The sequence below is a fragment of the Halichoerus grypus genome, chromosome 8 (assembly GCF_964656455.1).
Source record: "Halichoerus grypus chromosome 8, mHalGry1.hap1.1, whole genome shotgun sequence".
In the NCBI taxonomy this organism is placed as follows: Eukaryota; Metazoa; Chordata; class Mammalia; order Carnivora; family Phocidae; genus Halichoerus; species Halichoerus grypus.
Window position 1 is genome coordinate 70,441,445 of NC_135719.1, and position 23,267 is coordinate 70,464,711.

Below are 23,267 nucleotides of genomic sequence, written 5' to 3' on the forward strand. Positions count from 1 at the left end.
AAAGTGCATTGCATATTCTTGTACATGTCTTTTGGTAAATGTAAGCACTAATTTCTTTGGGGTTTATATCTAGGAATGAGATTGCTGTATCATCAGGTATATGTATGTTTAGATTTAGTAGCCCCTTCCAAGCCTTTTTCCAAAATGGTTTTAGAAATTTATACTCCTCAAAATGTGAGAAGTTTGCTGCTGTTCATCATCCTTGCCTATACCTGATATCGTCAGTCCATTTTGTTGCATTTATAGTGTTACCGCATTATCTCAATTTTAAATTGCATTTCCATGAAAAATAATGATGTTGAACACTTTTTCATATGATTGTTCTGGCCATTGTAGAGTAGGTAAGAGAGAAAGTGACAGGAAATAACGTTGTAGATGTAGGTCCAGATCATAAGGACATCATCAGGTCTTGCAAGGATTTAGATTTTATTCAGATTGAAATGGTAACACTGGAGAGTTTTGAAAAGAGATTTGTATATTTATATGTTACGGTCCTTCAAGAAAATTAAAAGTTAAGAAGGCAGGGCATTTTCCTTGTGTCCTTTAAAAAATTTAGTGGGTCGTTAGTCTTACAGTTAATTGCTATTGAATGCTGGATATTCTTTGGTGGGATCTGGTATTTGTCCCCTGTACACTGAAGAACTCATACGACTTCCTTCTGTTTTCCAAATTGGTTTCTCAAGCATTGCTCCATGTGCTTTTTTGGACTCTGGAGAGAAGATCGGTAATGCAAAAAGGAGAATAGAATTAGGTTCCAGTCCTGTTGGAATAATGTAGTCAGTGGTGATGGGGTGACTTCCGTCTGGTGAAATATTGCTGTAACTGGTCAAGAGTTGCTTAACTTCCTATAGACTGGTCCACCTACATTTGATAATTTATATTACTATAGTTATAAGTTGTTGCTAGTTTGTTTTGTTTTGTTTTGTTTTAAAGATTTTATTTATTTATTTGATAGAGCGAGAGAGCACAAGCAGGGGGAACAGTAGAGGGAGAGGGAGAAGCAAGTTCCCCGTGGAGCAGGGAGCCCGATGTGGGACTCGATCCCAGGACCCTGGGATCATGACCTGAGCCGAAGGCAGACGCTTAACCATCTGAGCCCACCAGGTGCCCCAAGTTGTTGCTAGTTTTACTTTGGTACAGGAAGCACCATTCTCCTAAGGGTTTATTATGCCTTCTTATGTAGATACCTGCAACTTTCTTAACACTCAGAGATCCTCTTTCCCTTATTTGTATTCTTCTGCTTTCTGAAAATACAGTAGTATATTCATTGTATCTGTTCAGTGAGGTCCTTGTATCAATTAATGAATTTCCTGAGAAATTCAGATGTGGGTCATGTGCCTTATGGGAAGTTGGTAGTGAAATCTGTAAGGTTATCTAATTGAAGTTAGATTCACTTTCATTTCCTCTTTAATTTTATTTCATGTTGTAAATGGACATATGCTCTCATAGGGGCTTACCATGTACACAACCAGTAGGTCAGGGGTAGCTGGAAGCTAATTCTGTGTATGTAGAAACACTGCTCTGCTTTTGGTCTCATCACCCTTATCTCCAACATGTATATATTAAAATATCAACCAGGCAGTGTATTTTGCCAGAGTTTGTTGATCTGTTATAAGAAATTGTTGCTTTCAACTAAGCAGAATGGTCTTTATATGATATCTAGTCTTAAAGATTGACCTAACTTCTGAATAAAGAATTATTTTGTTGAGACTTCATATGTAACAATTAATAAAAATATAATAAAGCCCATTATATCTGTGGCTTTTGAAGTGTGACCATAACTCAAGAATATTTTTTTAAGAATATTTTTTTATCACCACCTGGTAAGTATGTAGATATAGGAAATACTACATATACATACATAAATTTTTATAACAAAATATTCACAAGACTATACTTAACCTAACCTTCATGTACAATGTACTCTGATTTTTTTTAGTTCTTTTTTTTCTTAATGTTAGTTAGAACCTACTAAAAAATGATTTCATGACCCTCACTAATCACAGTTTGAAAAATACAGCATTATATGACCTCATAATATTAGGATAGTCAGAGGACTAGATAAATAGAGTCACCATGTAGAAGATTCTGGATCATTCTTTTTAATAGTCAAAAGAACGAAACTGACATTTGGAACTTAAGGAAGAGTCTCACTTTCAGAAATTGCTCAGAGAGCTGAATGCACATTTCACTGTGTAGTTACCCTGACTTGTAGTTAGTAGTCAAGGTCCATCTCTGTCTTAGTATATTCTGGTATCTACCTGTTATATCCCTGGTATTCAAAGATTGTATAAATAAAGATAATTAATTTTGAAAGAACCCAGCTGATCCAAACTTGAGCAAAGTAGTTTATTATGGGAACTATCCCCCCAAGAATGGCTTTGTTAGAAGGTGCCTGTCACCACTACTGTCCTATTTCTCACACTGGTTTCTCTGAACTGAGTTTTTCTTAGTCAAGAAACATTTATCTAATTTATCTAGAGAACATTGGTTTTGTCTGTTATGCAAAGAAGAGTAGAGAATGAAATTTTGGACACCTAATCCTTTAGAACAGATTTCCAAAACTCATTAGTTAAGAATATAAAAGTTAAAACTTAAGACGCATGATAATTTTAGCATACATACAGACATCAAAACCACACTTTGAAATTTCATAGTCTACTCTGATCCTGCCAGTTTTTCATTTTAAAAAAAATTGACAAAAATGAGTCTTTTTTAAAAAGAAAACATCAAATATTAGTTAACAGTGCTAAGACTTCAATGTAATAATTACCTGTTGTGCTGATGTTTTTCAATTAGTTTTAAATATAAGGTCTTGGGCTCTTATGTGTGGGATAAATTCATCATGTTTGCTTTGTGCCTATCATTCCTGATAAGACTTGTTTGCTGTTTTTGAGGTCTAAAAAAACAGTTCTGGCATTGTTAATATAATTTACAAATCCTGTGGAAGACCACTTTGTTTAAATAGGGATCCTACTACTGTGGAATCAGAGTTTTTTGTTTTCCCAGGAAATAGACTTATAACTAACTATGCTTACTATTTTCAGTAAATGTCCTGACAGTATAACTTGAGATATTTGCTGTAATTCAAATGATGAATTACAAACTTAGGAAGGATGAGAAAAGTCTTGAAAGATTAGAAAAGGACTGACATAAATGTGGAGTCCATCTTTAAAGATTGTGGGAGTAGGAAGAAAATTCGTGAGTGATAACCAGTACCCTAACGAAGTTATTAGGGAAGTTAAAAAAAATTTTTTTTTTCTAAGAGAATTAATTAGCAACTATTTGAACTCATGATTCTAAGAAGCAGCTAACTTGATTCTGAAAAAATGAGCATTTGCTTTGCTTTAGTAGACAACAAGCCAAGTAGATTAGAGAGAAATAATAAGTATAGCATATAAAACTTTTTATATCTTCTCTTTTGTTGTGTTGGCTGTCCTTCTAGAGATATTAACATGCATATAGGAAAGTGCACAAATCGTAAGTGTACATACAGCTGAGTTACTTCACAAACACTACTGGAACTCTATTCCAGAAGTCCCTTGTGTCCACTTCCATTCACTTTTCCTCTCCACTGCCTTGCCTTCCCAAGAGTTACTGTGGGCAAATATTTGGGTGATTCCTAGTTTCTCTTGTTACAAATACTACTGTTGTATTACCGTACAGATCTTTTAGTGAAAATTCAAACAGTTGCACCAGTGTTTTCACTCTCATTAACAGCATATGAGAGGTTCTGATTGGTCCACATCCTTGCCAGAATGATGTATTATTTGTTCATTTTAGTAGCCTTTCTGTGTGGCTTTAAATTACATTTCCCTTATGACTGATGATATTGAATACCTTTCCTAATGCTTATTAGCCATTTGGATAACCTCCTTTATGAATTCTTATTCAAGATACTGCTTATTTTTCTATGAGGCTGTCTGTGTTTTCATAGTGATTTGTAGTCCTTATGTATTACAGATTATTTTCTACTCTGTAGCTTACTTTTGCACTCTCAGTGGTGTCTTTTGTTAGTTAGCATTTTTGTGTCCTGTTGAAGAAATCTTTGCCTATATACAAAGGTCATGAAGGTAATCCTCTATATTTTTCTCCATAAGTTTTTTTTTTTTATTTACCTTTCACATTCCAATCTACAGGGAATTGTGGTGGTTTTTTAGTCTGTTTTTTAAGGATTGTCTTTTTTTTTGCATATAGATAGAGATTTTACCCAGCTCCGTTTATTGAAAAGACCATCCTTACTGCCCTCAGCATCACTTTTGCCAAATAGGTAGCTGTATGTGTATGGGTCTGTTTCTGGGCTCTTTTCTGTTCCATTGGTCCATTTGTCTATCCTTGAACCAGTACCACCGTGTATGAACTGTAGCTTCATAATAAGTCGTGATCACTGGTAGCACAGATTTTCTAGCTTCATCTTCCTTCAGTATTGCCTTGGCTGTTCTTAGCTCTTTGCATTCTTATGTAAATTTTAGAATCAGCTCATAAATCTTATTTTAAACTCTTCAACATTGTAGATATATAGGCCACTGGTCCCCAAATTTTTTGGTTATGTCCCCCTGTTACTAAAATATGTTTAATCCATTTTGACTATACCTGTGTATTATTTTCTTTAAAATGATACACTTAGCCTAACATGTTAATATTATTTACCTTGTGAATCTTGCATATGAAGCTTTCTTTGTAGACCACTAGTCTGGATAGTAAAAGAAGCCTAATTGAGTAAGGAATGGTGATAGAGGGGAGGACCCAGTATTTATTGGGGGAAGTACTCCTTTTTCTTCACACACCCTTCTCTCTTTCTTCATGCTGTTTTTAATTGTTCAGTACCAAGGCCAATTGGAGTGAATGGGTACATCAATCTATATGTCAGAAGAACTTATTTATTGATTGAATGAATCTCTGGTGGTAGAATTTGGTATTGGCTTAATGATCAGGGGTTCTCTGATGCTCCTTTTTTCTGCTGGTCAGACTACCTTTAGAATCACCTCCTCTCAATGTCAGTCTACTCCCACAGAGAGCATATGTAATTAATGTTGTTTACCAACCTGTTAGTCAGCAGTGTCTGCTGTGGGCAAGGTGTGTTAACAGTCATGGTCCCTGCTTTCTGGTTTGAAAAATCATTCATGCATGTAGTAAAAACACACAAACTTAAAAAGACTTCATTTTTTACTTTTTTAAAGATCTATTTATTTGAGAGAAGGAGAGCACAGGGTGGGGGGGGGTGCACAGAGAGAGAGAGAGAGAGAATCTTGAGCAGACTCCCAGCTGAGTGTGGAGAGCCGGACACAGGGCTCAGTCTCACGGCCTTGACATCATGACCTGAGCCAATACCAAGAGCTAGACGCTTAGCCAACTGAGCCACCCAGGCGCCTCTTAGAAAGACTTTAAAAACAAAAATGACTCAAGAATTGAAAGAAGACATGATTAATTGCCAGATTGGTGGTGGATGATTAGTGGTAAAGTTCAGAATGGGAAATCACCTTAGATTGAAATGGACAAAGAAGTTGTTATAGAAATGGTGTTATTTTATTTTTTTTAAAGATTTTATTTATTTATTAGAGCTGAGCAGGGAGCCCGACGTGGGGCTTGATCCCAGGACCCTGAGATCATGACCCGAGCCAAAGGCAGATACCTAACCAACTGAGCCACCCAGGTGCCTAAAATGGTGTTAAGTTGGACTTCAAGTGATAGGAATCTGGGGAGGAGGAAGGATATTCCAAGTTAAACACTGGAGCTAAACAAAAGAAAGGGCTAGTAAGGTAAGTTGTAGGAGTCTTTAAATGCCAGTCTGTTGGGGTTTAGATGTTAAACCAGGAGTTTCAGCCTCTTTTTGGCTTGTGTTATTACATAGATGCTATAGTTGTAGTCTTGGGGAAATAAACTTTTGGTGGCTACTGTCAAGCCATTGGAAGGAGTAATCTGATAGCCAGTTTCACGAAGGCCATTTAATCACTCAGATCACTGAGCACACCAGTGGGGATCTCGGTCATTGGTATTTGATGAAGATTAATCTCAGAGTGTGGTGTCACGAAAGATGAGACACCAGGGGTCCATATTAAGGAGTCTGTTAAACAAGGTTGCAAGTATCAGGTACTAAGGACTCAACAGAAATGGTAGTAACTGAACGATTATAGAGAAAGGGTCAGTGGGGCTCTTGGGTGGCACAGTCGGTTAAGCCCCCGACTCTTGATTTCTGCTTGTCATATCAGGGTCATGAGATCAAGCCCCATGCAGAGTCTACATAAGACTCTATCTTCCTCTTCCTCTGCCTGCCCGCCCCCCCCCCCCAATAAATAAATAAATCTTCAAGAAAGGGTCAAGGGACTCTGATTGATTTGATATGGATGAGCATTGTCAGTGAAGGAATCACTTCCAAAACCCAGAATTCAAAAGAAGATCCAAGAGAATGATAAATTCTATATTAAGTTTAAAGCAAATACATAGGGATGAGATTAGTAGCTTTTGTTGTTGTGAGTGTAGATAGAACACAGAAGGCCCAGATGCAGGGATTTACAGGGAGAGAGATTCTGGTTAGAAAGTGTGGAGAGCACATGAAGTGTTCAATGAAGTGTGACAGTTAAAAAGAAGAATAGGGAGGTATTTAAGGAAGGACACTGGGTTTAAGTCAAAGTTGAATTTGTAGGGGAGAGGAGACTCAGATTTGAAGACTAAAATGGAAAAAGCCCACGAAGAAGGAAATTGAACATGCAAGAGAGACAATTGGTGGGATTGCAAAGTGGTTAACTACCCTTTTTATATGGTAGAAAACTCCAGTGAATACTGGTAGAACGGTATTAACGGAAATTAATTAACGGAAAGGTACTCTCTTCCACAGAGAAAGTTTCACTATTTCTAGAAGCTCTGAAACTAAGCTTAACATGAAAAAAGAAAGAGCCTGGGTGACTCAGTCATTAAGCCTCTGCCTTCGGCTCAGGTCATGATCCCAGGGTCCTGGGATAGAGCCCCGCATCGGGCTCCCTGCTCCGCGGGAAGCCTGCTTCTCCCTCTCCCACTCCCCCTGCTTGTGTTCCCTCTCTCGCTGTCTCTCTCTCTGTCAAATAAATAAATAAAATCTTTTTTAAAAAAAAGAAAAGAAGTGTTACTAAGCAGTTCTGTCGTTTTATTTTTTATTTTTATTTTTTTATCATTCCTTTTTCTTCCCCAAGTGAGAACACAGTTCAGGTGTTTGGACATTTTATATAGTCCCTCTTGTCTTTGCGGTCTTGTGCACAAAAAAGTAAATGTTTCCTGAATGACTTAATAGTGGTGCTTTGTATTTGTGTTTTTTTCCCTTTGGAACTTGGTGTGTATTCTCATCTGAGGGAATGTCCCCCAGCCTAAAATTACAACATCAGTATTTAAAATAGAATTTTGTGAAGAGTTCTAACATTCCCTTGGAGTTTAAGAAATGTGGGATTGGTAACTTGTTTGGTCACTCATTGATTTTATTGTACGTCAGTTATTTTAGCCTTGCAGTTTCTGTTGATCAGGAACTTGGGAGCAACTTAGGTAGGTGGTTCTAGCTCAGAAAATCTTACAAAGTTCCCGTCAGCTAAGGTTACAGTTATTTGAAAGATTGACTAGAGCCATAGGATCTACTTCCAAAGTAGCTTACTTACATGCCTAGGAAGTTGATGCAGGCTATTGGCTGGAGGCCTCAGTTCCTTGCTGTGTGGACTTTTCCATGGGGCTGCTTGAGTATCATGACATGGCAGCTGGCTTTCCCCAGGGTAAGTGATCCCGGGGGGGAGGGCAAGCAAGGAAGAGGAACAGTGCCTTTTATGATCTAGTTTTGGGAGTCACGCTAGGAGAGGGGAAGGAACTAGGTTCTGCCTTTTGAAGAGAAAGTTACCAAAGAATTTGTGAACATATCTTAAAATGACCAGAGCCTCTTACTGCTGGGCTGATACCTTTAAATTAGTTATTTCATTATAAAGTTTGTTGTGGTATTCCTAGTTCTGAGATTTTGGCCTAGGCTATTGATGGGTTCTGACTGTGACATCATAAATGTTCTTAAATTGATTAAAGGATGTTGGTATCTCTCCCTACACTCTGTCACTCGTCTTGTTCACAATTTTATTAGCCACAGCAAACTTCAGCTGGGGAGGATATTAAATACAGGAAAATGTCTGGCTTTCATCTTCAGCGGGAATTCATTGCTCATAAGCTCTAAGTCCTTGTAAGCAAAATTTTTTCATTGCAGTCTGTGTTGTATTCTGTATCTTGCATGTTCATTTGATTTGCCAACTTAATTCTGATTAGGTAACCTTGATTATTTATGAAGAGATGTTATTTCTCCAGCTCTTTGCTTTGCTTTCTTTTGTGGTCCTAAAAAGTGGAATAGGCTTATTTTACTATGCAAAGTAAATACAAATTTTGTTTCAAAGTTTTAATGGAAGTGGGGCACCTGGCTGGCTCAGCCAGTGGAGCATGCCACTCTTGATGTTGTGAGTTTGAGCCCACATTGAGTGTAGAGATTACTTAAAAAAATAAAATCTTTAAAACAACAAAGTTTTGATGGAAAAATATACAAGTGATTCTATGTTCAAGATCAGTTTTTAAAGATGAAGTTTGGGGTTATTCTTTTTTTTTTTTTTAAGATTTTATTTATTTATTTGCCAGAGAGGGAACATAAGCAGGGGGAGTGGGAGAGGGAGAAGCAGGCTTCCCGCGGAGCAGGGAGCCAGCTTGACGTGGGGCTCGATCGCAGGACCCTGGGATCATGACCTGAGCCGAAGGCAGACACTTAATGACTGAGCCACCCAGGCACCCCCCTGCCTTTTTTAAGTAATCTCTACCCCCAACATAGGGCCCAAACTCACAACCCTGAGAGGTCAAGAGTGGCATGCTCTACTGATTGAGCTAGCCAGGCACACTTGGGATTATTCTTGAGTGGATAGACCTGAGAGCAAAGACCACGGGAAATGCTAAAATTGGAAGCAAGTGTAGAATTCTTTCTCTTGTACTATTCAAATAATAATTCCAAGTAAAATTCCTTTATTTTTTTTTTTAAAGAGTTTGTTTGTTTATTTGACAGAGAGCGAGAGAGGGAATACAAGCAGGGAGCGGGAGAAGCAGGCTCCCCGCTGAGCAGGGAGCCTGACATGGGGCTCGATCCCAGCACCCTGGGATCATGACCTAAGCCGAAGGCAGATGCTTAACAACTGAGCCACCCTGGCGCCCGATAAAATTCTTTTAAAGCTACCAAATTAGCTTTGAATTAATTTTTCCACATGCAGCTTTGTCCTCTTATTGCAGAAAATTCTTCATTCTTTTCTGTGCCTTCATTTGTTTTATGAAGAGTAGTAGTTATTGTTCCAGCAGCCTGTCTCCTAAATACAGCTTCCTATCATTGGATCCAGGTAAAGGCTTTGTTCTTATTCCTCTGGGAAGACAAGTAATGACTGTTGACTTAGCTACATGTTGTCATTTTGTTCCTGGTAAGCTATCTCAGATCCCATACTACTGAGTCATCCAGCGATCTAACCCAGTCCTCACCTCCTTCTTTCCCACCGTGGATATGAATGAATCTGGACAGTGAGAAGCTTTTTTCCCAGGGGTGCCTGTAAAACCCTTGTTCTCACTCTGCAGTGAATGTTAGGTTCGAATTCTGTGTTACAGAGTTCAAGGAAGTACTATTCTCATAATACTAGCTTTGGGATGATAAATACACGTGAAGGAACTAAGGAACTAGGCTAAGGATACAGATCGGATGACATTTAGAGGTGTTTTAAACAAAGTTTAGGGTCTTTTAAACTCTCTTACTTGACATGAATGCTTGTCTGATATTTTTTTCTCTTGTGATACTTGTGAAACAAAAGCCAGCATGGTTCACTGTGTTCCACTGAATTTTATTGTGTTCCACTCGGCTGTACTGGTGAGAATTTTAAGAAGGAATAGTAGTTAGTTCAAATTTTTCATAAATTCAATCTCACACACCTCCTTCCCCACTGTGAGCTCTGGGCAGAGCTCCTTTCTTGTACAGTTTTGTAGGGGTTAAAGAGTACAAGTTTCACACATATTTTAATCTTGTTTTGCTTAGAAGAATAAAGAAAATCCAGAATCTGTAGGATATATACCATGTAGTCATCTTTTGGGGAGGCAAAGCAGATTTTATGCTATATCCAGTTAAAAATGATGATTGGCAGAAGCAGAGTACAGGGTGTCCCCCTCTTTTCAAAAGTTCACGGTTATGCCACTTGGCTTTTAAGAAGGACCTACATTCATACCTGTTTCACTAATCAAAAGAGATCTGAAGAGGACTTTTGCTTTTTCCAAAAAAAGGCAAAAAGCGGAAGTAGCATTCAGCATTTGTTTGGCACGGAGCCCTTACAGAGCCCTGTGCACCGGAGCAGTGAGAGCGGCACGGCCCAGCTCCCTGCCCAGGCACTAGACTCAGCATCCAGCTGCCATAGCTTTCAGCCATGTCTGTGTGCGTCTGTGCTGTATCTCAGTTTATTTTGTGCATCTGTTAGCAAGGTGTGTCCTAAGGTATCGGAAAAGCTGAAAAGAGTTATTTTGGGGGGTCTGGGAATGCTCAAAAATTTTTCCATAGAGTTTAATTGTAATTGCTTCTTTGCTTTATGCTATTTCAGCTTACAAAAGTTTTCAGAGGAATTCTCTACATTCGGGTAGCAAGGGAAACCTGTACCAGCATTGATTCCATCTCCTGTATCTGTCTCAGTGGAACTGTTGTTATGGTAATAGCCACTTAGGCATCATGTGTGTCAAAAGCTTTACATACTCCACAGCTTTTGTGAGCTAGGTCATAAAAATTGGGGGCAGTTCAGATTTTGCAATTTAAAATATGCAAAAGGATCTAAACATAAAGAATTGTTTTTGAAAAGAGTGGTGTATGTTTAAGTTTTAAACACTGTTCTCTCTTTTATGCTTAGAGAGCTTTGACTGGCTATTGATGAAGAATCCCAAACAGGAGGTTTTAAAAAACTCATCTGCTAAATGTTAATTTGCAGCTAGAGTATTTATATATGTTATTATTTCCTGAGATCATGAAAGCTGCCAACGCCCCTTGTGGAAAACTCTGGGAAGCCATTGTATTCAGGGTTTTTCTGTGCTTTATTTTCTCTCTTTTTGTTTGGTCACTTAAAATACCTGAAAATAGAATCCATTTAGTCTAGCAGTTGATCTATAAACACTACACCCTTTCATTTAAGGTGAGACCTTTCCTCACAGACTCTTAATTTTATAGAACAAACTGACAGTTACCAGAGGGGAAGGGGGTTGGGGGGAAGGTCGATGAGGAGTGCACTTGTCGTGACAGCACCGGGTGATTTATGGAAATGTTGAATCACTATATTGTACACCTGAATCTAATATAACACTGTATGTTAACTAACTGGAATTAAAATAAAAGCTTAAAAAGCAAAATAATAATAATAATAAAGTGAGACCTTTTCTCTATACCTATGTTTGATGTATTCTTTAAGAACAAAAGCAGAAGATTAATTTGAGTAATGAAGACCTAATGGTAACATAAATGTTCCTTTTAATTTTAAACAAGACATGGAGAATAAAGGATGGCCCCTTGTTAAGTGGGTAAGTCTATATCTGAGGGGAAAAACATCTGTGTGTTTTCTGTGCTATACTGTGGCAAGAAGTTGACAGGTGTGGGGCCTATCTTCCTGCCCTACTTACTTTCCATTGAGACTTTTGTGTAGTGCCAAAAGACAAAAGCCTAACTTCTCTGCTGTGTGCATGTTGTCGTTCTGGTAGCAAGACACATATAGCTGCCAGTGCCTACAGGGTAATGAAGACCTTCAAGAGCATGAGGAAGGGACAACAGAACAGCAGAACCTGTGCCCACATCATAACCAAATCATGTCTCCCGTAGTGTGACATTCTGTGTCTTTTTTCTAATTTGTTCTAGGCCAAAACAGACTAAAGCAGCAATGAAACTTCTTTTCTGTCCCTCCTTCACCTGCTCACCCAGGCATCTTATGCAGTGGTGTTTAAGGTGTCCTTTGTGTTCTTCTGTGTGAAGCATTAAATTTTTTTGTAGGTAGCAGTGTCTAGTAGTTCATGTCATTATGTGAAAGGAATGTGGGTAATGTGGTATTAAGGACCACCTATCCTAAGGAAGAATTGATGGAACCAAGGTTAAGAGAAAATAATGTAGAAAAGTATAGACTGAGTAAAATATGCTGGAGAGGTGGTCAGGGTTTCTCTAAAGCTAAGGCTGTGTATGAGCATTTTGAGCTAGTGAATTTTTTTCTAATCTAAAATCAAAGCTACAAATCACCCTGCCTTTAATGACTTCCAGTGAGAATATCATTTTAACCTAGCTCATGTAAGACAAGTGAACATGTTTTATTTGGGAATGACCACCCCTGGGAGTAGAATTATCATTAGACTTTTTCCGGAAAGGTGTCACAAATAACATACTGTGTTAAAAGGACTCCCTACAGTGACTGTTGTAACTCTTTCTTACTAATAACTATAATGTTGAAGAGAAAATAATTGAAGGAAATGTTCATTCTTTCATCTTTTACCTTTATATTCTAGGAATGAAGTAAGAAACAGGCTTTGTTGAATTTTGCCATTTGAGAATACTTAAAATGAGGGTGACTTTAAGAGATCCCTGGCAGAGACATTGTTTAGTTACTGCTCTTTAGAAGTTAGTAAGCAGTTCAGAGGTGTTCAGGTCAGCTACTGCTGCTGCCTCAGCCCCCTGAGTGGCAGTAGACACCCTAACTAGCAGTCCTGAGCTACTACTGTAGCTCGATGACATGAGCATCTCTCCACCCCCTAGGAGGGGCAAGGGTGCTTACCACCAATAATAGAAAATGTGCTTGCAGAAAACAAGAGAATTGACTATCTTCATCTGTGCATTACCATAGGATTGTTTTAAGTGTATGTTCTTACCTATCCAGTATCTAGTATTGGAAGAACAGGTTGATACCTGGTCTAATAATCTTTGTAATGATCCTTACACTAGGCATTCAGAAGGTAATGGACATCGAGGCGGATGAACGTCAATGCAGATGCTAGCCAACATAAAGATGAGAACGCAGATATTATTGAAAAACTATCAGAAGGTTAAAATTCTTTTCTGGGTAACGACAGGGACATCCACATCTAGAGGAAAATATCAAACATGTCAAAGCTACGTGGACCTAATGTTGTAATAAAGCATTGTAAAGACTTCCATACAGTGTGGTTAGAAACCACTGGAGACAGCCCAACTCTCCTAGAAACAGTTCAGGCCTTTCAGTTTGTTCATGACCATTATTCAGAAAATGCTGATTGGTTTTTGGAAAACAGATTATGATACACATATCCTGGTAGACAACTTAAGATGGCTTCTCTCAAAGTGTGATCCTGAAGAGCCCATTTACTTTGGGAAAAGATACCTACTGAACAAAGAAGCCTTGAAGAGATTTGGTCCTGGAAGCTTTTGGTACTGGAATTGTAACTATTCTTCTGTACAGAGTCCTGGTTACTGTTCATCTTGCAGTTTGTTTTCTTGACCTTGTACCAATGTAGAAATTTGCCTACCTTGTGTATGTATTATCTTCATCTGTATAGTTGTTTAGGTTACCAACCTGCCTTATCTGAGAAAACAATAAAGAAAAAAGTGAAGTAATCAAGAATGAAGATCCAAAGATAAAATGTCTAACATTGCACTGAAGAAAGAATTGCATCTGCAGTAAAGAATACTGTAATCCCACTGACAGATTCTTTTATGTGAACATTCCATACTTTTTAAAAAATTTTTTAAAGATTTATTTATTTTGAGAGAGAGAGACAGAGATAGCGACAGAGGGCACTAGTGGGGAGGAAAGGGAGGAGCAGGCTCCCCGCTGAGCAGGAAGCCTGTTGAGGGGCTTGATCCCAGGACTCTGGGATCATGACCTGAGCCAAAGGCAGATGCTTAACCGACCCACCCAGGCGCCCCAACATTCCATACTTTTAAAAAATCTTTCTCATGAAAGCTTATAAACTGAAGCTTTACTATGAGCTTTTAGTCTGTTAAAATGTATTGATAATGTAATACAAATGAAGAATTTGTTTTTTTAAAAATGGTCAGATAAAAGAACTAAAGCAATATTGTTTTCTTTTCCTGACCACTTGTATTGATGTCACTGAATAAATGAAACAGCTAACCTTGCTAGAACTATAGTTGACTCTTGAACAACGCCAGGGTTAGGGATGTTGACCCTCTCTGCAGTCAAAAATCCACGTATAACGTTTTACTCCCCCAAAACTTAACTACTAACAGCCTCCTGTTGACAGGAAGCCTTACCAATAACATAAACAGCCAGTTAACACATATTTTGTATATGTGTTATATACTGTATTCTTACAACAAAGTAAGCTAAAGAAAATGTTACTAAAATCATAAGGAAAATACATTTACAGTATTGTTGAGTTATTTTTGGAAAAAAAACCCATGTATAAGTGGATCCACACATTTCAAACCCATGTTCTTCAAAGGTCAGCTGTACATGCACTGTTAATATACATGTGTGATGCTAAACAGATGTGCCTTATGCCTGGCTGGTTCAGTCGGTAAGTAGAGTATACAACTCTTGATCTCGGGGTTGTAAGTTTGAGCCACATATGTTGGTTGTAGAGATTACTTAAAAATAAAATCACTTAAAGGGCGCCTGGGTGGCTCAGTTGGTTAAGCGACTGCCTTCAGCTCAGGTCATGATCCCAGGGTCCTGGGATCGAGTCCCACATCGGGCTCCCGGCTCAGCGGGGAGCCTGCTTCTCCCTCTGACCCTCTCCCCTCTCATGCTGTTTCTCTCCTGCTCACTCTCTAATAAATAAATAAATAAGTAAATAATCTTTTAAAAAAAAGAAAAAGAAAATCACTTAAAAAAAAATGGCCTTGAAGAAAAATTTAGAAGGAAATATTGTTAGCCATCATGTTTTTAATTTAAGATGTGAGTTTGCATCCATGGTGTAACCAATGAACCAAACTTGCCCCCACATATACGTTGTTTTGTCTAATGAAAATTATGTTCTAACTATTTACAATTAACAGTATCTCTTCCAGAAAAAGGTAGAATTAGAAATGCCACTTGGCTTACAGTATATTAATAAAACCATGGTTTAAAATTAACATGAGCTTTGGCTATATTATACATTTGGTTCTAAATACTGGTTTTATTGTTTAGTAGAATTAATATTCACTAAGAAGAATGTGTTTAAGTCAGATGTTTAATATTTGACATTTTTTCCATTTTGCTTGCATTAAACATACTTGCCAGTGGCACTAATTTGCGTTTCTGTTTTGTAGTCTCTGGTTTTCAGCAGCCACTGTAAAGCAGTGAGTGGCTACTCAGACCAGGTCATCCATCAGCGGAGATCAGCTACCTCCTCGCTTCGTTGCTGCCTGCTCACTGAACTGCCATCTTTTTTGTGTGTGGCCAGTCCACGAGTAAGTGCCACAGGAGGGAAGAGACAAAATAGATGATACTTGAAGGAATAAACCCTCTTTTAAGAGATCCATTTCTTAAACAGAACTGTTTTAAGCTGTTTGGACCTTAAGAAACATAAATCCTCACTATTTAGAGGACATACGTGGTCCTGGCTTTCCCAAGACAGTACTCCTCCCTTTAAATTGTGTTGGTTTGAGAACTGTTACATGGTAGATAAGAATGGCTTCTTTCCCTGACCATGTCTCTCCTGTGTAGTTCCTCTCCTTCAGTCAGGGGCTCTAAACTACCATGGGAACAAGCCATCTGTCAGGTGGATTATCACCAAACAGCAGGGTCAGGGACAGTGGAATATTTGAAAAGGAGAGGGAGCCATTTGTTACCTGCATTGAGGCTTTTGAGGGTTTTTTAGAGGAGGGGGCCAGGTTGGGAGGGAGATTGGATCTGGCCTTCTCGCCTCAGTGCAGTCTCCAGATAACAAAAGGAAACATAACACTCCAGCACCAAGAAACTTCTTAGTCTGGTGTTCTCGTGCTTTCCTCGGCAGCCCTGCCTAGACTGTGGTTCACAGGTATGTTCCCTCGGAAAAGTGACTGTTGCTCTCTATTCACCATTCAACAGTCATAGTTTTATTTGCAGGTTGGGAGCAGTTTCTGTTGTGGTTTCAACACTGAGCACCTGTTAGAGCCTTCCTAACACTCCATTTATCAAAACAGGGCACTCTGGCGATTGCCCTCAGCATCGCCGCAAAGGCTCCCCTTCTCACAGTGCAGTTTTTTACTCTGCTTACCTTTCCCATTCTTTCCTGTCGTTGATGAGAGCTAGACAGAAGCTCTCTTACAACTCTGAACAAGTATGTGAAGGGAGAGGGCTGGGTAGAGATGCGCCAGACTGTGGTAAGAGCAGAGAACAAGTTTCTGTCTTCCTGGCTCATTTCCTTTTGCTTTAAGGAGCATCTTTCAGTTAGCCAGGAAAACTCTTTAAGAGGCCAACGTTTCTCACCCTTCTGTGTTTTACCTTGTTTTCTCCACTCATCCTAGAAGGTCTGCTGTGTTCACAGTTCTGTTTAAAGAAGGTGGAGCCTTTTGAATCTTCCTTAGTGATATTTTTCTGTCATTATTTACATCAGCTTGCATCCTTTATTAAGTTATCTAAGGTCAGAATCTGGCAGGGGGTCCCAAGAAAGTTGATGAATGGAAATGAGATGATGGTGGTACTGAGTCCTGTTGACTCCTGCCTGCCTTCCCTTCTTTCTGCTGACCTGTACTACATGAACTTGATTCCCAGGCCACTGTCAATTGTGATTTATATTGGCTATCTAAATAGAAAGTATTTAGATTTTCTTTCTTTTTTTTTTTTTAAGATTTTATTTATTTGACAGAGAGAGACACAGTGAGAGAGGGAGCACAAGCAGCGGGAGTGGGAGAGGGAGAAGCAGGTTTCCCGCGGAGCAGGGAGCCCGATGTGGGACTCGATCCCAGGACCCTGGGACCATGACCTGAGCTGAAGGCAGACGCTTAACGACTGAGCCACCCAGACGCCCAGAAGTATTTAGATTTTCTATGTATCCTGTTCTTCCAAAGCATTTTTGGTCTTTGAAGCTTAAGTCAATGCAGGGAAATGCACCTTTTCTAGAAAACATCTAAAGTCAGCTGCTTCTATAGAAAGTGGTCTTCAGGTTTCATAGTTGTGTGGTTCATTTCCTTCTCACCCTCCCAATCTGATGTATATACTGAGAGGCCTTATAAGAGGAAGTCTAGATTTCAGAGAGGGATGTCTAGATATTTTTACTTCTCATATCCCTAGTGATTTATAGAGCCAGTTAAAAAGTGAGCTGCCTTGGGCTGTCATTGCATTTACAGGCATACAAATTCTTCATTTGTTCCACTCAGAGCTCTGTAGCCAGCCACTCTGAAGAACAAGCCCACTCTGCCAACATACACATGCAGTACCTCAGTTGTACAGCTGGGGACTTGTTTTCTGAGGAGCCCAAAATCTAAACTATCATACCTGATGCTGCTGTTTCCCTAAAGGACAGTAAATAGTGACTAGCTTGAAGGAGGCTAGAATAGCATAAAGGTGGGGTGGCGGGCAGGGAACAGGAAAAAACTTTGTATCATTTGGCTGAAGCACTCTGCCCCAGCACCCTCCTTCCCTACTCAGCCCCTCCCTCTGTAATTGTAGAGTTTCTTCACATAGCAGATGCCAAACCTGAAATGGGAGTAATTATACCAGGGTTATATGGATAGGAAGAGGAGTTTTAAATATGTCTGAATATTTATTTATACACTCATACGCAAGCTTTTACCTTTCAGATCAGGCCTGGAGTGTGAGTAATCCTGAGATACCTTGATGATTTTATATTGATTTCTAACCCAACTGTGGTGGGGAAAACTGACTTCCTTTGAAGTCTAACCTTAGCCTTGAGCTAAAACAAATTAATGTCCCTGTCTTGTGCTGTGGAAACTTTAGGGTCAGTTCTGGAAGAACTGTGCCACTAAGGAAGGAATTATAGGAGCTGTTTTCTCATTAGCTGCGGAAATAATTCTGCAGGGTTAATAAACTAAGACCCTGGAAATCCATCTTACCAAAAAACTGAAGCGCTTGGAGTGGTCACGCTTCCTAGAGCCAGAGCAGGAGTATACACGTCCTCGGGAAGGACGCGCTAAATGCTTGAGGAGATGGCCCTTGAAGATACTATAGTTTAGGAAGTTAATGAAGCAAGAAACAGAGGTTAGCTCATGTGAGACTGAAGAGAGTATGCATTTCCATTTGTGGGGAGGGAAGAATGGTATATCATGCTTCATCTCCCCCTGCTTCTGAGCTATCAGGAAGGCCACTTGGGGTTAGAAGAATGGGTGGAGGCTGTCTAGGATAGAGCTGACTTGGGAAGCACAGTTTAATTAGAAGTGGACTTGTTTGCCTCTTTTTGGACCTCATGAGTTCACTGCTTACGTACTTACGACATGACATTCTGTGATTCTGCATATATCTTGATCCAGGGTTCCTGCCAAAGAAGCTTATCAAAACATAAAAAATATTTCATAAGATCTGGGCCTTGCATACTACCTAGTTTTCAATCCTGGACTTGGAAGGATATCAACAAAATGAAATTGGAAAATAGGTGAAAGTTTATAACTGGAGAAAGTTGTTTTCTTTTTAAACTCTTAAGAGTGCCTAGGAGTGAGTTCTAGGCAGGAAAAACATTTTCCCTGTGTCAGTGTTCCCTGTTCGTTTGTGCTGAGTTTCTAGCTTTTGGGTTTTCATCTGGAGAATCTGGGCCTTATACATATTTATTTATTTATTTATTTATTTATTTATTTATTTATTTATTTATTTTATTCTTTTTTAGAGAGAGAGAGTGCGTGCATGAGAGCAAGTGGGGGAGGGGCAGAGGGAGAGGGAAAGAGAATCTTAAGCAGGCTCCACACCCAGTGCAGAGCATGATGTGGGACCCAGTCTTATGACCCTGAGATCATGATCTGAGCCGAAATCAGGAGTCAGACGCTTAACCCACTAAGCCACCCAGGTGCCCCCCAAAGTCTATATAATTCCAGTATAAGTTCTGCTTTTCTACAAAATAAACAACAGCAGCAAAAACAAAGCCGTTATGTTTGAGTGTAAAATTGGTCAGTATGAGTCTCTCGTTAGAAAAGAGTAAATATGCTTTATTCATCCAAAAGTATATGTACTATATAGAACTGGTCATATAGTAGTCTAACTTCTGTAGTCTAACCACTGCTGCTTATATCACTGTTATGAAAGTACAACCACCATTGATCGTGAGGTTCTGGGACTCATACCCTGGATGGTAGATAGCCGCTGAGATACTGCCAGGACAGGCCATAGCAGGAAAGATCCAGTTTTTATTCACCTTTTTTTTAAAAAAAATTTTTTTTTACTTTTTTAAAGATTTTATTTATTTATTTGACAGAGACACAACGAGAGAGGGAACACAAGCAGAGGGAGTGGGAGAGGGAGAAGCAGGCTTCCTGCTGAGCAGGGAGCCCGATGCGGGGCTCAATCCCAGGATCCTGGGATCATGACCTGAGCCAAAGGCAGATGCTTAACGACAGAGCCACCCAGGCGCCCCTATCCACCTGTTTTTTATTTCTGTCTTCATTTGTCTATGTTCAGCTTTCGGTGGGAAAAAGGAATAAGTTGGAAGTAAGAGAACATACTCCTTTTGGAGTGGGTAAAGATGACCACTTGAGATTACCAACACCTGCGCCTAGTACTGTGTGTGAAACTGATTGATATGTGAGCCTGTCTGGGTTTTGGAGCTGCAGGGGCCCAGCTTGCTGTGACACCTCCCTGTAGTTTTGTGTCTGGACTGTAGATGGCACTGTTCTCTAGCCAACTCAGTTCAGCTTCCTCTATAAGCCAGAGTAGAGGACGCTGTGGTATTAGTAAATGATGCTCTTTCTATTGTTTTGGTATCTTCTAGTCTCCAGCAGAGGCACCTGCAGCCCCGTAGTCAGCTAGCTGACTGTTAATGTACACCAAGGCAGCATTAAGGCTTGGCCTGAGGGCCGTGGTGTTCGTTAAAAGCCTAGAGCTGTTCGCTTGTCCCTTAGAACTTCTGGATCAAAATCTGCACTTTAGATAAGCTCCCAAGAAGGTTCTTACGCATACGAAAACTTGACAACCATTCCATTGCCCTAAAGATTGATGGGCATGAAGATAGAAAAGTTAATAGCAAGATATATTTTCCTAAATGTCTCACTTCTGGGAAATAATAGCAACAATAAAACTAGCTAACTAGGTACGGCCAGTGTTCTATGTTCTGATCTCTCTCATTCCTCTGCACTTGCTCCTTATACCCAATTTCTCCCCATTTCTTGGTCTTGCTCCAGGGTTTTTCTGAGCAATTTAGTGCATATAATGGGACTTTAGCATTTTTATCAGCCTGAGCTTGCAGCTAATCACAGCGTCCAAATTTCAACAGAAGGTAACTCAGGCTTCTAATCAGGTGATTTCACAGTTATCTGAATACACAGATGCTTATTAAGAGTGGGAATAGACCCAGATCACTAAAGGATTAAAAAGCCCGTTTCTTAATTGGGGGGAGCCTTCTATTCCATGGGGGGGAGGGGGGCAGCATTTCAGTGTTGTTGCACCTTGTGGGGAGATAAGAATTTGTGCATAGCCTCTGTCCTAGCCAGGAATGAATCCACCAGTCTCTGGCAGTTGCTTTCTCCACCCGCCTCCACCATATCCCAGCTTATGGCCTACAAGAAAGGTTCTCTTATCTTTCATTAGGTTTGTCAGTCAGCAACCTGGTCAGGGAAGAGGAGAAAGAAGTCTTGATAAACTTGGGAATTTTGACAGAAAAGCATTAAAGATAGCTTCAAATGCACCAGGCCAATAACTCTTTTAGTTCTTTAGTAATGACTGCATAGCTCCAGCTCCCTTTCTGATCTCCCCATTCTGTATATGGCTAATAGAATTTCACCAAAAACACTATCCAGCAATGAGGGGAGGTGGCAGAGTTGGATCAGAGATGCATAGAACCATGATAGAATTATTCCTGACCTGGTATCCCAGTTTTTCTGCAAACTCCTGCACTCTCTGGATCTTTAGTTTGCTGCAGATTCATGTTAATAAGAGGTTGGCCTTTTCCTTGGACCAGCTCACTGAGTCAGTTATTAGAGGCAGCTTATTTGTCAGAACAAGGAAGTTAAAACCACTAACCTAAGAATTATCCACATTTGTCTGATTTCAAAGTTGGAGTGTAGGAAATGTGCAAGAGCTATCTCATGTGACTGTCTCACTGCAGGTTACCGCAGTGCCATTGGATTCTTACTGCAATGACCGAAGTGCAGAATATGAGCGGCGAGTGCTGAAGGAAGGAGGGAGTCTGGCAGCCAAGCAGTGTTTGTTAAATGGGGCCCCTGAACTGGCGGCAGAGTGGCTAAATCGACGGTCCCAGTTCTTCCCAGAGCCAGCTGGAGGACTGTGGAGCATCAGGCCTCAGAATGGCTGGTCTTTCATCAGGATTCCAGGTAAGTTCTCTGTTCTCTTGGCGTTTTGCCCGCTTTGGCAAGGGAAGAGGAACCGAGGAGATACTCCATGTGGTGGCTTTAGATATTTGGAATTCAGAGTTCTTGGGGTTTGTTTCCTGTTTTGCCCTTACTAACTTTATAGGTAAAAATACTGAAGTAATTTATGACTTAAGAGAGAAATGTTTTTTAGATTTGTGCTTACGTACTCTCCTTTGACAAGCTTACAGCTGAGAAAGGAATGCCACCCTTAAAAAAAGGGGGGGGTAGAAATAAAGTTGGTAGGAAAGGCTCCAGGTCGAGTGAGTACAGTTGTCTTGTGCCATTGCCAGTAGGGTGAATGAGAATGTCGTCACTCTCAGAAAGCCTAGTTGAAGTAGCATAAACAGTGTCCTGCACGGAGCACTAGAGATCTGAATGATAACCAGAAGAAAAACACTGTGTTTTGTGCCAAAATGCTAGCAGATTCCCAGACCTCCTAGAGTCAAGGTCGAGGGTTGAAAGGAAACTAGGTTTTCATCTTTGCTTTAGTGAGACTACTTTTAAGGAAACTGAACACAGGGTTCATAGGCTTATGTTCTTTGCTTACACCTGCTGGCAGATTGGAGTGGTAGTTGAGAGCTACCATGTCAGTTTTGGTTGGCCAGATTCTCTGATACTTTGTATTCTTTTTACTGGATATAATGGAAATAAACTAGAGCTGAGCGTCCAAAAGAGAGAATCTGCCAAGTGTCAAGGGACTTTGGGTCAGCCTGGTAGTAGCTGTGGGTGTGCTTTGGACTAGAAGATGCCATTTTGAGTTTATGAGAGCCATATAGTGTGCGGCCTCATCGCGGACTTAGAATACCTGAAAGCAGTGGGTGAAGGTGTATTGTTGGAAAACAAGGGGAAAGCCCAGTTGTAAAGCAGGCCTGGTTGGTAGTGGCAATAGAGGACTAAAATCCAGCAGGACTGGAAACCATCGAATCCCAGGCAGAAGATGAGCACAGGTGTTGAAAGAAGCAAGACAACACCTTATTTCTTCTTTCTCCCCTCTTCACTCTGGCTCCTAAGTTCCCAGTATAGGAGTAGAGGGCTTACTGCTGGCGCTGTGGGAATCTCTTGTGGCTTTTCCTGTTCTTTGAAAGAAAAATGGACCTTGTTTAAATAGCAGGAAGTGTCTGAGTTCTTTTCGCATCGATAAAAAGCGCCAGCCTCACTGGCTGTTTACTGTGAGAACCAACCAGCTCCTCACTGACCCCATTGTGCTCTGTAGACTGGCTGGGGCAGGGCAGCGAGGGGTGGGGGGTTGTGGGGTCACTGGAACCTGTATTTTATCTCTTTTTTCTCTATACTTCTACATTTTCTGTTTCCTTGGGAAGGGTTGGTTCCATTAATAGTCCCCGAAAGACCAAAATCTCCTGGATTTCACACCTTTGAATGCATCTCCTGTTTTACCAGGAGAAAGATGTACAGTCCTTTCAGAAGTCTCCTCTCCTTGGAAAAAGGAGTTATTTCATCTGTTAGCCTAGTTATACTGCCGTGGGATATATTCATTTTGTCCCTAAGCAGACTCTTATACTGTGGCCAGTAAGAACTTGTGTCTAAGTGAAAATACTGTTAAGATTGTACTATAGGATCGTAGACAATATTGTAAGAAAGTAGGATAGGTCTGTACAACATTTTGAGATCCTGTTTTAAAGAGAGGTTTGACTTGGCACAATCAGCCTAATTTCTAGGGAATTGTGCTCTTCTTGGCTCTGTGCCCTGCTTAGCAACAGGTGGTGCTGTTGTCCGGCACAACTTTGGTAGCTCCTGAAAAATTGGGTAATGGATGCCAGGCCCAAAAGACCCCAATGTGTGCAGGGAAAGAAAACCCATT

The 23,267-nt window shown here is 40.1% G+C and overlaps 1 protein-coding gene and 1 long non-coding RNA gene across 6 annotated transcripts in view; one reads left to right on the forward strand and one right to left on the reverse strand.

The window, feature by feature from the left end:
- INO80 (INO80 complex ATPase subunit) overlaps window positions 1–23,267 on the forward strand; it is a 133,185-nt gene that overhangs the window by 73,846 nt on the left and 36,072 nt on the right. For all 4 annotated transcript variants that reach the window (XM_036084217.2, XM_036084216.2, XM_036084214.2 and 1 more), the window contains exons 25-26: window positions 15,266–15,406; window positions 21,184–21,409. In XM_036084217.2, the coding sequence (XP_035940110.1) occupies window positions 15,266–15,406; window positions 21,184–21,409 (367 nt within the window). The remainder of the gene's footprint in view (window positions 1–15,265; window positions 15,407–21,183; window positions 21,410–23,267) is intronic.
- Window positions 1–23,267, reverse strand: part of LOC144382898 (uncharacterized) — a 124,838-nt gene that overhangs the window by 45,921 nt on the left and 55,650 nt on the right. The window lies entirely within an intron of this gene.